This window comes from Odontomachus brunneus, unplaced genomic scaffold (assembly GCF_010583005.1).
Source record: "Odontomachus brunneus isolate Ranch 3 - 2012 unplaced genomic scaffold, Obru_v1 Obru_scaffold_147, whole genome shotgun sequence".
Classification (NCBI taxonomy): domain Eukaryota; kingdom Metazoa; phylum Arthropoda; class Insecta; order Hymenoptera; family Formicidae; genus Odontomachus; species Odontomachus brunneus.
Genome location: NW_022639597.1, coordinates 668,439 through 681,903, shown reverse-complemented (window position 1 = coordinate 681,903; position 13,465 = coordinate 668,439). Strand labels below are relative to the sequence as shown.

At 45.4% G+C, this 13,465-nt stretch overlaps 1 protein-coding gene across 2 annotated transcripts in view; it reads left to right on the top strand.

The window, feature by feature from the left end:
• The window catches only part of LOC116850506 (protein numb), a 53,895-nt gene extending 48,480 nt beyond the window's left edge, over positions 1-5,415 (top strand). For both annotated transcript variants that reach the window (XM_032828866.1, XM_032828867.1), the window contains 3 exons: positions 96-281; positions 411-901; positions 1,701-5,415. In XM_032828866.1, the coding sequence (XP_032684757.1) occupies positions 96-281; positions 411-901; positions 1,701-2,000 (977 nt within the window). In that variant the 3' untranslated portion in view covers positions 2,001-5,415. The remainder of the gene's footprint in view (positions 1-95; positions 282-410; positions 902-1,700) is intronic.
• The last annotated feature ends 8,050 nt before the right edge of the window (positions 5,416-13,465 follow it).

Below are 13,465 nucleotides of genomic sequence, written 5' to 3'. Positions count from 1 at the left end.
TATCAATGCGTTTAGCATGCCTAGATTCCAGCATCTCGTTGCAATATCGTTGAATCCGTCGAACATATCGTTAAAAGCGATTCCTTTTCTCGCAGTGAGCCCGATACCGGAAATATCTCCCGGCGGTCAGGATAGCGTATCCGCGATGTGTCAGCAGCTTTCTCGGGGGCTTTCTCTGCTATCGAGAACCGACGACTTCGGACCAATGCCGTCTCAGGCTACCACCGCAAGTTCGGTCGCCAAGCAACTCTTCAACGCCAGTACCGCCAGCTCTCCTCCAGGTACGGGACTTGGAAACAACTTCGAAACGACTTTCGCGAAAATTACCGACTTCGCTATCAGCTTTACGACGATTTATTAGCTGACGAGGAATCACGTGTTGAGATTCTGACAAAGTTATGTTTTCACAGTAACGAGTAGTAGCTCGTTGGACGAGATGAAGCTGCAGAATGGTCCCACCGTTAATAACAATAACAACAACGACAAGAACGACGATCTCAGTAACCTGAATCACGTCGGGCCCAGCTGGCAGGACTCGTCCCCCGTTCTTGCGTCGAACCACAGGCTCACGCCTATCCTTAAGGCGAGCAACCTGAGTCCCGTTCTTCCAAGGACGAACGCGCCCACTCCAGTCGTTATGAGCACACCGGCACCTGCCTCCAGTGTAGGTGCTTTCGGCACACCACCGTCGGCGAGTCCGGCTTTCAGTACGACTTCTACGGTTTCCTCTTTAGGAAACACGTCTACACCGAGCGTGAACAGATCGCCGATCCCGATCAATTCGGCGATGACGCCGAAAACGAGTTCGCCCAGTGCCAATATGGCGTCTGTTTCCCCGGCGCTGTCCGTCTCGACTGAAGTCGCTCAAGTCTCGTCGGCAACCGGTATTCCAACAGCTCTGGTAAGCCGAATTTACTCACATGACCTCGATGTGAGCGTTAAAATTCTTTAAGCTTATACGATTAGAAATTTTATTTTTGCGTTTTATTTTTCAATTACTTTTTAGCTACTATTTTGTAGGTAATGCTTGAATTTTTACGAGGAGATAAATATACTCTGAAGGCTTTTGAGAGACTACTAGTCACGGAATTCGTAATTGATGACGTTAGAAGAGAGAAAATATACGCAAGAAATTCTTGCAAAATTTCTCATTGAAATAAAAAGATGTATCCATAAAATGACACTTGCAATCAATTAAGCAGATTCGTGAAGTAGTCCGAACACTTTCCTTTTGCTTGAACAATAAATAAATAATCGTAAAATAAATGCAACATGCAACTTTCGTTTTTAACTGATATTTCTTCATTATTTTATCATGTCAATTATACAGTTATTTATTGAATATTAGAGCAAAAGGAAAGCGTTTATTTTAGAAGTGTGCTTAATCGATTGCAATTGTCATTTTTTCGATGTCACTTTTTATTTTGACTCTTCGTGATAATTTCCTCACTCTTCTGGCGTTATAAATCAAGACCGCGGCAAGGAGACTTTGAGACGTTGAAATGGAAAATTTAAGCAATCTTTGTACAGTCTCTCATATGACCTCTGAGAATAAATGTTTTAACTTCAATTTCTAACGGGGAATCTTCAACTCGCACGTTTCTGTCACCCCGATCAGTTTTCACCTGCTCTTTTCCGACCGACGTGATTTAAGGGACACCAGACGCGAACGATTTCTCACGAGTTTCTCCGTCCAACAGGTACAACCGCTTTCCACGCCAGCTGGTTTGCCGAAACCAGAACAATGGTTGGGCAGTATAACCGGCTCCGTGCCGTCGCCGGTACCCCATGTACCAGTTAGTCCTCGACGAGCGCCTCTTCTACACGCGAGGGCGCACTCGCTCGGATCGGCTGCGATGAGCCAGACTTCCAGAGGAGGACCCTCCGATCCTTTCGACGTCGAATGGGCGGAGATCGCCGCGAGAAACCTGCGGCAATCCAGCACGACGAATCCCTTCATCATGCCGAACGCGACCCAGGCGTTCCAAGTGCAGTTGTAGCGTCAGGAGTTCATCAATAACGTCGTCAAGTATTTCCGTTCAAACACATAGTGACGGCTACACGTCCGCTCGCGCTTTGACCTCGCACACGATCGAAAGTATTACACGTGAGCCGCGTGTCCTCGACCCAGTCGCGAGCACTATCGTTTCGATCGTGCACGACGACGTCGCTGCCGCCGCGATCACGCTTCCGGTTGAGTAGCCTGATCCCGACCACGAGCGAGAACTCGACGAAGAAAGCAGGGCCGAAGGAGCGCGACAAACGAATCTTCTCGTCGAATCGGCGTTCTAGTAGCAACGACGATAGCAGCGAACCACAGCATAGAACGAGTATTCGTGAGAATACTTTATATAGATAAATACGTATACGCGCACACGCAGCCTTAAATGACCTCAGTTAGAACAAAATAGACAAGAAAGAACAACAAGGGGAGAAGGAAGAAGAAGAAACGAGAGACACACGTAAACGCGCGTAGGCGAACGTGGCGGGGAGGGACATAAAGTTTCACGCACCACACACTATAATAATAATAACAGGCTACTCCACGTCTGTCGAGGAACAAGAAGCAATAGAATATCGCGGTATACGCGTATCGATAGTTATACTTAAATGTCTGTGACGCGATACCGTAATTGGATATCCTAGTAATCTTGATTGAGTAGAGTTAGGCTCAAGCCGAGCGGTTATCGTCGTTTTGCATGAGAAACGAAATTGTACGCACCCCAAGATTACGCACTGCACCCTTACCCTTCTTTTTCCAGACAAAAAAGGAAGAGAAACAAAGAGAAAAATTATAGATTAACAAATAAAGTATGTAGCGTAGTTGCTTCGTGGTCGTGTACACTACGACGTGGGTCACGAAGTGCGGACAGTCGTACCTTCTCTTCACGGGGGGAGGGGGGAGGGGACTTGCATTTTCCGGCGGGCTTACCCGACTCAGGCGAGCACATACAAGCGGACGCTCGGTTTCGTCGAAACCGTGACGCGATTAAACGCAAGGGGGTTAACATCCGCAAGAAACTGTGATATATATTGACGTGAAGTGGCCAGTACTTAAACGCGCGAACTTAACGGGGTCGAAACGCGGAATATCGGGAGTATCGAGAGACTTGCTCAAAGGTTGTCGCGCCACGTGATAGCGGAGAACGAGCGACCGCGAGCTCGGGGTACCACAGACTATCGTCCCGTAGCCGGCAGACAGAGAAAAAGGAAGGGACATAGAGAGAAAGAAAGAAAGAAAGAGAGAGAAAAACACCCATAGATTATTTAAATAAAGATTAGCTGTTTTGAAGAATAGCGGGGGCGGAGTACGTCCCTTACACTATCGTTGTCTATTATACACATGATCGAGCTGCATTTATCGCAAGTGGACCGAGGACCGCGGGAGGAAGGTACGGCGACAGTGACGCGTAACCTCACACGACGAGGACGACACTCGCGGAGCGATTTCCGAGGAGGGTCGGGACGCGGTGCTTCCGCTTTTGCAACCGCGAAAGTTGCATTCGCCGAGCCGAGTCGATCCACGCATGCATACGCGCGCGAGTCCGTATCACCTGACGATGCGATCGCGCCGATTACGAGGTCGACGATGTACGTCGTAGCGAGACGAGCAGGGAGGGGTCTCCTCAGTTCCACGTAGTAATTGATAGTGTCCGGCGAGATATCAGTATTGCAGCCTTGCAGCTTTCTGTCTTTCAGGCTAGCGGCCGCACTTTCGGTTTTTCGAAACGGATCGAGGGTAAAACGTCGAGAAAGGCCAAGAGCGGTATATCACGAGGCAAGTGACCGAGACGTGTGTGTATGCATTGTACATAGAATAGTTATTTAAATCGTAACGAGAGACATAAAAACAAAAGTAAGAGGACTATGATGAAAAACGTGAGAGAACGTTTGGAAGTCGTATATTAAGCCGGTGACTCAGCGACAACGCGAAGGGGTTCCTTCCCGGACGCAGTTCTATGATTATTTCCGTCAAACTGCCGGTGCTTATTCGGACTTCTTCCATTTCGATTACGTTTGTACGCATATGACACGTGTGTATTACGCGAATGAACGTTCATGTGATGTTTCCTGTGCGAGATTCGCGAGACTCGTTAATCGAATCCTGCGACTCTGCTCTTCAACAATATCCTATACGTCGTTCATTTTGTCGCGTTAAACGGAGAACGTATGTGCGCTGGTATTCTTCGTTATGGGACGAGTCGTTCGCATGTATTATTGTTTCGGACGAGCTTAATCGCGGATAAACGGTTGTTAACGGAGGGAAGCGCCGAGGCGTTGTTGCTGGTCGTACGGCGAAAATGGACTTGGTTTTTCCAGTCACCTTCCGTCCGTCCCGAAAATCAAAAGGTAACAAAAAAGAAAGAGAGAGAGAGAGAGAGAGAAGGAGGAGGAGAAAGAGAGATAAACAAAGTTTCCAAACGAGAGGGCCAAGTAACACCGCAAAGCAGCACATGGAGCAATCGCTAGGTACTTATCGTGGTACTTATGAAAACGGTTAATCGATGTACTTAAAAAAGAAAAAAAGAAAAAACTATTAACACACGTAGGTCGTTGTTAGCGAAATTGTCGCTGTTCGACGCACGTCGTCGATGTCTTCTACTCTATCCGTCTCATTTCATTTCTTCTCGTTTTCATTCTTGCGGACTGACATTTCTTCCGTTTCTTCGGAGAAACGCGGGAAGGGAGAACGTGTACATAATGTAGCGACTCGTTATAACATTATTATTGTTTAGATACATATTGTTTCCTTTTATTTCTTTTACACTTTACTCTCGGTCAATGTACGCTAACTATATACATTGTTCATTTGACTAGGATCGAGGAGAAGCGATAACGACGTCTCGGCTGATCCCTGCTTGTAGATGTACGGTGTGCGTAACTTATCCGGTGTCTTTTGTAATTTTTGATCGGGTTTTAGTTGAATTAGCTGTCGCCTTTCCCCTCTTTCCGAAAAAAAGCGCGGAAATCAGCCGAGACGTGTTCCGGTGTCTCGTACCGACTGAAACAGGCAAGTGCATTTATGGAGGAAACGAATAACACAGTGGCACACAGACACACGCTCAACACGCGACAGGTGTACGTGTACACATATATACGCAACCAGAGATAGATAAATAGGTAGAAAAAGAGAGCAAGGGAGGGAGAGAGAAGAGAGATGCCGGGACAAGAATTATAAGCGAATAGGTGCACCGCGTGCCAAATTCAAAAGTGCAACCGCGTTGCCTGCCAATTGGACGGTAGTACATCGCGCACGCTTCCGTGGTTGTGTTGTACATAGTGTCGCCGGTCGATTCCTGGATCAACGTACGACTCAATGCGTGTATATTTCGTAAAGGTATCCTTGTTCATTTTACATTGTATCTGCCACTGTAAAGATACGGTTTATTATATAATATCTGTTGTGATTACGAATACGTCTCTCATTTCTTTCACCGTTAACTTCCCAACCGATGTCCTTCCTTCTTTGCATATTTGTTGGAATTATTATGCCATCGAGCATTTTCGAAAAGGATCTTCCCTGAAGTTTTCAAAATATGTTAATTTTCATAGCGATATGCGCGATACACGATCGCGATTTCCGTCGGCAAATTCACGGCAATATAAAAACATGAGCTGCGACATAATTTTACATTTTCACATTTAGATTAGTTTAATTTAAATTAATAGTATTTAAATTAATAGTACACGATTAATATGTCGAGTCTCGAGGACGCTCTTGCAGTATATCCACCTAGCGTTCCATCGCGTTGCTCTCCAAGATCGACTTGCGTCGACTATGCGTGCCCCAAATATTCATTTGATATGTCATCACACTCCTATCAATCTCCTGTTCAATTTCAACTTATATATACTTGCAACAGGTACGTTACTCAATGATAGCTTTTGCATATTTCGCATAAAGCGGTTGATTTGAAACTGCGTCAAATTTTCGATCATTTTGCTTCGCAAGCAATTCGATAATATTCGAAACTAAATTGGAGGAAAATAAAGGAGCACTTGAAAGATTCACGAAAACGTCGATATTATCCATTTGTCATAGAGCTACTTATGCACCCTGCTATTACCCCGTCGTACCACGTTGCCCTCCGCCCCAAAACTCGTCGAGGAAAATAACTTGTGGTCTCAGGTGGTTCGATTGCACAGGAAGACCAGTTATTGAACGTCATGATAATTACACATAGGAACATGAATCAATAATTAATAACAGCTGCAAGATCAACAAAGTCTGAAAGTTATTTCAACAAGGCCACAAGTGGATTATTCTGAGAGACCCTATGTATGCAGAAAAAATACGAGTGAACATCAACTTTTTTTCAGACAAAAGACGAAACGAAAGTAAATATGGACTCATTGCGTATCTAAAAATTCTGGTAAATGCAACGCATATATAAAAGCGCCCTCGCGATATCCCTCAGAAATTTCGTCCGCGCTAGTTTATCTTCCGGCGAGAAGAAGAATGTCCTGCCATATTGACCGGAAAGAGCAGAAGCGAGGAAGTTCTCTGCCGCCACCGTGTTATCACCGTAGACCGGCTCCTTTTTATTGTCCAAGCGACGGCTGTTTGCCGCCCGAGCCGAGGCTACCTTTATACTGCCGTTGCCCATCTTCGTGCCCACCACTGGTATTTCAAACATCAGTGTTCAAGTAAAAGAGATATGAAATGAGCGAGTGAACACGTGAAATCAATACAGATATTCCAATAGTACCGAAAAGATATGTTTTATCGTGTGATTACTGATATGAAAAGAGGCGCGTTATGTACAAAAGGATGATAACATTTTTGCCGGTAATATCAGGATGTTGTTTATAGGTATGCAAGCCACGACCAGAATTCACGCTACCGCCTACTATATGCATCGCTGGACCCTGTCCATCAGCTCCGAAACCATATTGCCGGCCGTCAACACCGAAAATATCTCCACCATCTTCCCGCGTTCGATTTTGTATTCGTTACGCGAGCGAAGGGCCGACCTACTATTCTTGCTACTCTTCCAATTTACCGAAATACCCCTAGCGGTCTCTACGCCGGGATTGAATAACGGCTTGATAAAATAGATGACAAAATAGAATGCGGGATCAATTTGTGATGATCACTCGCGAACAAAACAGACCCGTGTCGCGGATTTATGTAGGCGTTTATGCGGTGTGTGCGGCGAGTTTTCCGCCGACAATTCGCGCGAGCTAAATTATGTACGAGGGGACAGCGGCTAAATAGACCGATTATTATGCGCTGGCGAGAAACGCGGGGGGGAGATCGATCGACGGGGCCAACTGATCGATGAAAAATATCGCCGGACACGTCAATTAAAAGATCGACCGCAAGCGACGAGGAACACGTGCGCGGCCGATTAAAAAAACGCATGAATCCAGTATAAATCTAGATGGAAAGTGCACAATTGAGATGTATCACAGGCAAAACCGCCGCGCACACGAGCTCGCGCCGGTTACACAGGGGCCCCCCAATCCTCTCTCTTCAGCCGCGTCGGTACCGCGGTGACGTCGTGTCGGGACATACACGGCTATGTACAGGGTGTACGACGAAACGTCGCTCACGGACAATTTGTTTGGCCAGCGTGCGCGCGGCCGTTAAGCCGATTAACGCAATCACGCGCGAGAGCAGATCGGGATCGATGGCGAACATCGTTCGTTTCGTATAATACCCGCATTATCTGTCATTAAGCGGGAGTCGATTTTACATCGGATCCCGTCGGCCGTTTTATACGTTTCCGTCCCGGCGAGGTGGCCGCTACATATTTTACACCTCTATCGGTGCCCTCTCTATTTTCTCTTTTTTTCTCTGCTTTCCCACCCTCTCCTCTTTTTAACACCGCCGTGCGCTATCCGCCCAAGTTCCGCCGAAAAAAAGCCGAATCCGCGGCAGCGTGGACCATGACAGCGCATTACAGACTGAATGGAGTGCTTTTATGCGGTTCGGATTTCGCAGGCACGCGCGTTTACCGCCGCGCGACCGGCTGTAAAATGGAAAATAAATGGCCGGCGGAAACCTTGGCCGTTGTTATTTCACTTCGACAAGAGATCCTTTGTCCTCTGGGCTAACCTATCTCTCCCCTCACCCTTCGGTTATTGGCAATCGTCGGTCGTGTCGCGCGTACAGCATAATGATTTTTACTAACGATGACCCTCATCCCCTTCACCGTTACGTTTTGTTCTCTCGAATTCGGCGGACACGAGGCTTACAGATTGATGAGATTAGGAAGTACACTGCGCAGAAATCGGAAATTTAAGCATAGCCGGGAGAGTTCCTCTCGTTTTCGGAATTTTTTTTTTCGCGAATACTCCGGCTCTCAGCGTACTAAACTCAATTTTTCTGTAGTGCGTAGCGCGGGCGGGAATGGATAGAGGTGGAAAAGGCACGTAGACGTACGTCGCTGCAGCGACGGGGTAAACGATGTTGCGTTGTCAACGAAAGGTAGGTAACCATCAGGCGGAAAACCCGGCGGAATCGCATTAACAATAAGTGCATTAAAGTGAGAGTCCTTCAAGCGAGGTTGGTGAGAGCGGAGATGAACAGGGAAGAGAGAAAGGAAGAGAGAGAGAGAGAAAGATAGAGGGTGGAAGGGAAGCAGAAAGGATGGGAACGACTACGCCGAGAAAGTGCGGGACCCAATTATTCAGCCAAATGGGAAGGATACGTTATTTTCCGGACGAGCCGTTCCCTTCCTGCGCGTCCTTCCTGTGTCCTTTTTCGCCGAAAAAAGGCCCTTTGAAGTGTGTTAGTTTCCGTGGGTTCGCTAATTGCGTAAAATGTCAAAGCGTTTAGGCGGGAAAGCGCAGGAACCAAAATCATCAAGTGTAATTAGATCGTCGGTTTACTCTTGTGCCGCTACAAACTACTTCTTTTTGCGGACAACAAATTCACGAAAAAACAATAAATAACGACGAGCTCGCTTTTTTGCTTTTCCTTTCTGTACATACTGCATCTTATCAATAAAAAAAGAGAGAGAAAAGAAAGCATTGCGAAGCATTGGAAAGAGAACATTGCGATCAATCTAAAAAGCAAAAAAGAAAAAAACAAACTTCGAAGCATAAGGGATTAAATTTCAGAAGATTACAGGACCTCGGAACTAAGTTTGTACGTGAAGTAACGCTTCTAACGGTATGAATTCCTAAGGAAACCAGTAGTGCACGGGAGGAGTCGAGCGTTCAGGCACATGGCTTCCTTGCGAAACGGGCAAATTTCAAAGGATTAAGTAATTAAAGCTGTAATTAAATTCGTTATCCCCCTAATCTCCTCGGTAAAATTCGTAATTAAACTTGGTGTTCAATTCTGTGTGTATAGTTTTAAATGTCAGGGGCAGAAATGTGGATATCGGCGCGATATGATCGATATGCGATACACGATAGGCGATATATTTATAGGCGTCGCATCACTTATTCAACTCTTGCTATTTTTCAAACGATCGTAAATTGCACAACTCACGGTACTTCTTTCTTTCTCTCTCTCTCTCTCTCTCTCTCTCTGTCTATTTTCAATCGCACGATTAATTTTACAACAGACGAGAAAGATATTCGATGGAGCTGCACGGAGGCTCGCAACGATTCCACTTAATAGTATCGATCGTTAAACGCGTTATGCTCGAAAAACACAATTATGCTCCGTTCAGGGAAAGTCCCGAGGCGCCGAGACAATTCACTCGCCTGCCATTGCGAAAACCCACCCTCGACGGTCCCGAGACGATGTAACATCTTCACGCTCGACGAAGGGGCGATGAACACGAAGCGGAGGAAGCGGAGGAGACGCGCTACCTGTCGATCTTCCGGACGGACGTTCGACAACGAGTTATACTTTCCGCGACGATGCGTCCGATCCACATGGGAGTCGCGGCGTGTCCCGGAAATCGACAGAGAAGTCGCGGGACTCGCTTGCGTTCGAAGACTTCCATCCTCTTCCGTGGCTTTAGTCGCGTTTATCGATAGTAAATCGCTCGTTTCTTCGCGCGACTGCGGTGAGATTTCCATTGAGAAGCCGGAGGAGAGGTGTCACTTCCGACGCCGAGACCGCCGACGTTTTATGCGCCACGTGAAAAAAATTTGTCGAAGGAGAAAATCAAATTTCGCGAGGGTATCCCGTCGAATGATTCACGTCCGTCGTCGCAAACACGACTGTCGAATCGTGTCATAATGCCCATATTATTTTAGAGACTCGCGAAAGTTCTCTTCGTGAAAAGTTGAAACTCATATCTGAGAAACTAGATTGGTTAAACGACTATTAGAAGCTTATTGATCACACGATATTAGCGTATGTTATTTTATCCTACATGTAAAATTGAAATATACATATGAAGATACTAAAATATAAATATAAATAAAATATAAATATGAAGATACTAATTATAAGCTGCTTCTCGCAGATCAAATATTGAACCCTTGTAGGAGCTCCGATTGCGCATTTCGAAATCAAAAGCAACTTCCGCTCTGTTTGCCAATTTTCATAAGTGACTCTGCAAGATCAAAGATCCGCTCATGCGACGATTGTTTGATAGAATTGTATTATCATGCATGTCTATACCGCGTGTCTCAAACTATCCAAATGTTTACACCCACCAGCGTCTCGGTACCTTCTCTTTAATGGCACAGAGCGGTGCGGTAGTTACTCAAGTAGATACACAGTTGGCAAGCAAGTCTCTCATGTGGTTGAGCAAACCGTATTGTCTCGTTCCGTTTCCAAGGCCACGCATGCCGGGGAGACGGGGAGGCAAAGTGGAATTTAATCGACAATGCGCGAAGATATATTACCTGCAATCTCAATTACGCGGAAAATGCAAATTTAATATATATTGGCTGTCGGGGTCTTTGTGAATAGGATCCACACCGGATCTATCCTTCCCCTCCCCAAGATAGTTGGGATTCTCAGGAGACTATGTCAGAACCCGGGCCACTTACAAGAGCGACGTGATAATAGCGCTACATATTTTTCGTCACCGCGATTCTGCCGGCTGAGTTTATTAGTTCCTACGCGTAGAAGATCGATGAGATTAAAATATGGCAATTTTTAACAAAATTTCAACATACAAAAGTGTTTTACTGCAGTTATCACACAATAGTAGACTTTCTTTTTTTCTATACGGGGAAAATTTTATAATAGAAATTACTATGGAATTTTGTTGCTGAGATCGACATTCTGCAATAATTCACTCTCTTTCCTTTCATTTCATATGTACTACTTGTATATTTTAAGAACCGTGCTATTAAAACACTTGCTATGTTTCTAACGAAATTTACTACGTTCCTTGGCAAGATCCGCCTTATTGACGGTCTATCCCTGAACTACCAAAAACACACAGTGAAATTGAAAAGAATTTGTATGAAAAAAACGAAAAATTATGATATTCTCTTCCTCCGTGCATTAATTTCGAACGAGTATATTTTTAACATCTTGAATGTTATTTCTCTCTAAATTGATCCTATTTATTAATAATTTTGACTTGCGCGCAATATTGTTTGTCCCTTTTAATTTTCAGCCGCCTGAACGTAAATTACACACTGCGCGATTATTGTCAGGATAATATAAGCTCACACGTGATGCGCACAATACGCGAAATCATGCCTTTGTAATGTTCACCGAGGATATCAAAGCGGCGATTCTTTTCAGATGAAAATTTGTATAGTTCGCTTTATCCGGTATAGCGTATCGCAATTTAAGCGACGCTTCATTAAATCCCGGGTTCCCTCTCGAGAATTGACGGACAGCAGAAGGGGTTGCTAGAGGGAAGGAAGGCAGGGAGGAGGACTTTTCAAAGGACAGGTCTCGTTAAGGCGACGCAGCATTATAATGCCTCGCGCTTGTCACTAATGCTGACAGGCACGCGGCTGCTCATCGGTGTATTATATCGCATTTCCGTGACGATATGACGAACGTCATTAGGGTGCCGAGGCTCTTATACTTAATAAACTGCAAATCGGGTTTCGGGCATGTTTCGAGACTAAATTAACAATATAACCGCGACTTGCTCAAGGGATGCAAATAAACATATTAATAGGACAATAAAACTGCGCGTGCAATAACTTGGCGCTTTTTCAAGATTCTTCACTGGCGCTTCTTCAAAATTTATCTTCCGAGTCGTCCACGAGTCGCTTCTGTACACGCGCGATTTATCGTTCTCGATCAGGCCGATTCCTAATGGATATGAAGCCAGAACGCACATAACTTATTAAAGTGACAGAGCTTATGAAATCACATCGGCGACGTATATACTTGCGATCTAAACTCGTCTCTACGAGCGATCTAAAACAGGCATCCCGAATATTTCTCACGTCACGCCGCAGCTATTAGATACGCGATGCGCAGCGTCTTGAGCTTGCGCAAGCCAGCATTATAAAGTAAAGTTTATCACAGCGCTTTACGCGAGCGTGCTCGCTAACAGGTTATTAATTAAAATTGGATGGCCGCAACCTACACAAGCAGATCGCAAATATTTATCAGTAATTAGCTTCAAAGTATTCATCGGAGGAATTCGCCGGTCTCGCTGCCATATTGCGTTCCCTTTCGGCGGAGGTATTTGCGATGTAATTAGCCTCGCGAAGTCTCTCAATGCGTTCACTCTCCTCCAACATCGCGCTCACGTTCGTCTGTGAGCGGAACAGATTGAATCTTATGAGGACGTATAATTTACTCACGTCATGTTACATGATGGAAGGTATAATTGACTGTTGATACGCCAAGAGAAAGTCTCGTTCGCGTCGCGTCACAACGAAAAACAAATGGCTCAATCGAAGAAAGACTGGATCAGAGAAGAGAAGATAATGTAAAATTGCAATGGCGACTTAATATCTCTGATTTTTCTCTACGCGTGAAATTAATACTTAGAATAAAAAATATGCATTGCAGATTATAATTGTCCTTATAGTCAAACGCAGTACAATAAAAGAGAATATCATCTTCTCCCCGAGTTTCAGATTTTAATTCGCGCGTGTGCGAGTGAATCAATCTTAATACACACCAGCAAGATAAATGAACCGCTTACTAATGTGCAGGATGTTCGCTTTTCCAGGTAACGTGAGGAATGTAATTAGCGGCGGTAAATCCTTTATCCTTATGATTTACCAGCGCACACGCGAATATGCGCGAGTCAGGGATGGCTACGTTGCGAAAGGGACGTTCGGTTCCACGCGAAACCGGCCGGGTAAATTGACTCCGTCGAGTTTCGTGGATCCAATTCCGGCAGAGCGGAATCTTGCTGCCGGCCGATTAGGTTTCACTTCCACCGCGATTCCCTTTACACGTAATTTACCCCCGAGCGACCGGCGTCCGCAAAATATACACCTGCTGTGTTCCGACCGAACGGATTTTTAAGCGCGCCGCGGGCGCCTCGTCGCTGCGCATTTTTATATGAATAGCTTCGCAATTCCGATATTGCGTAAGCACGTAAATGACGAGAGAGAGAGGGTTGTCCGTTATTACATAGGATCGAAAGTCATGCGGGAACGAACGTAAAATATT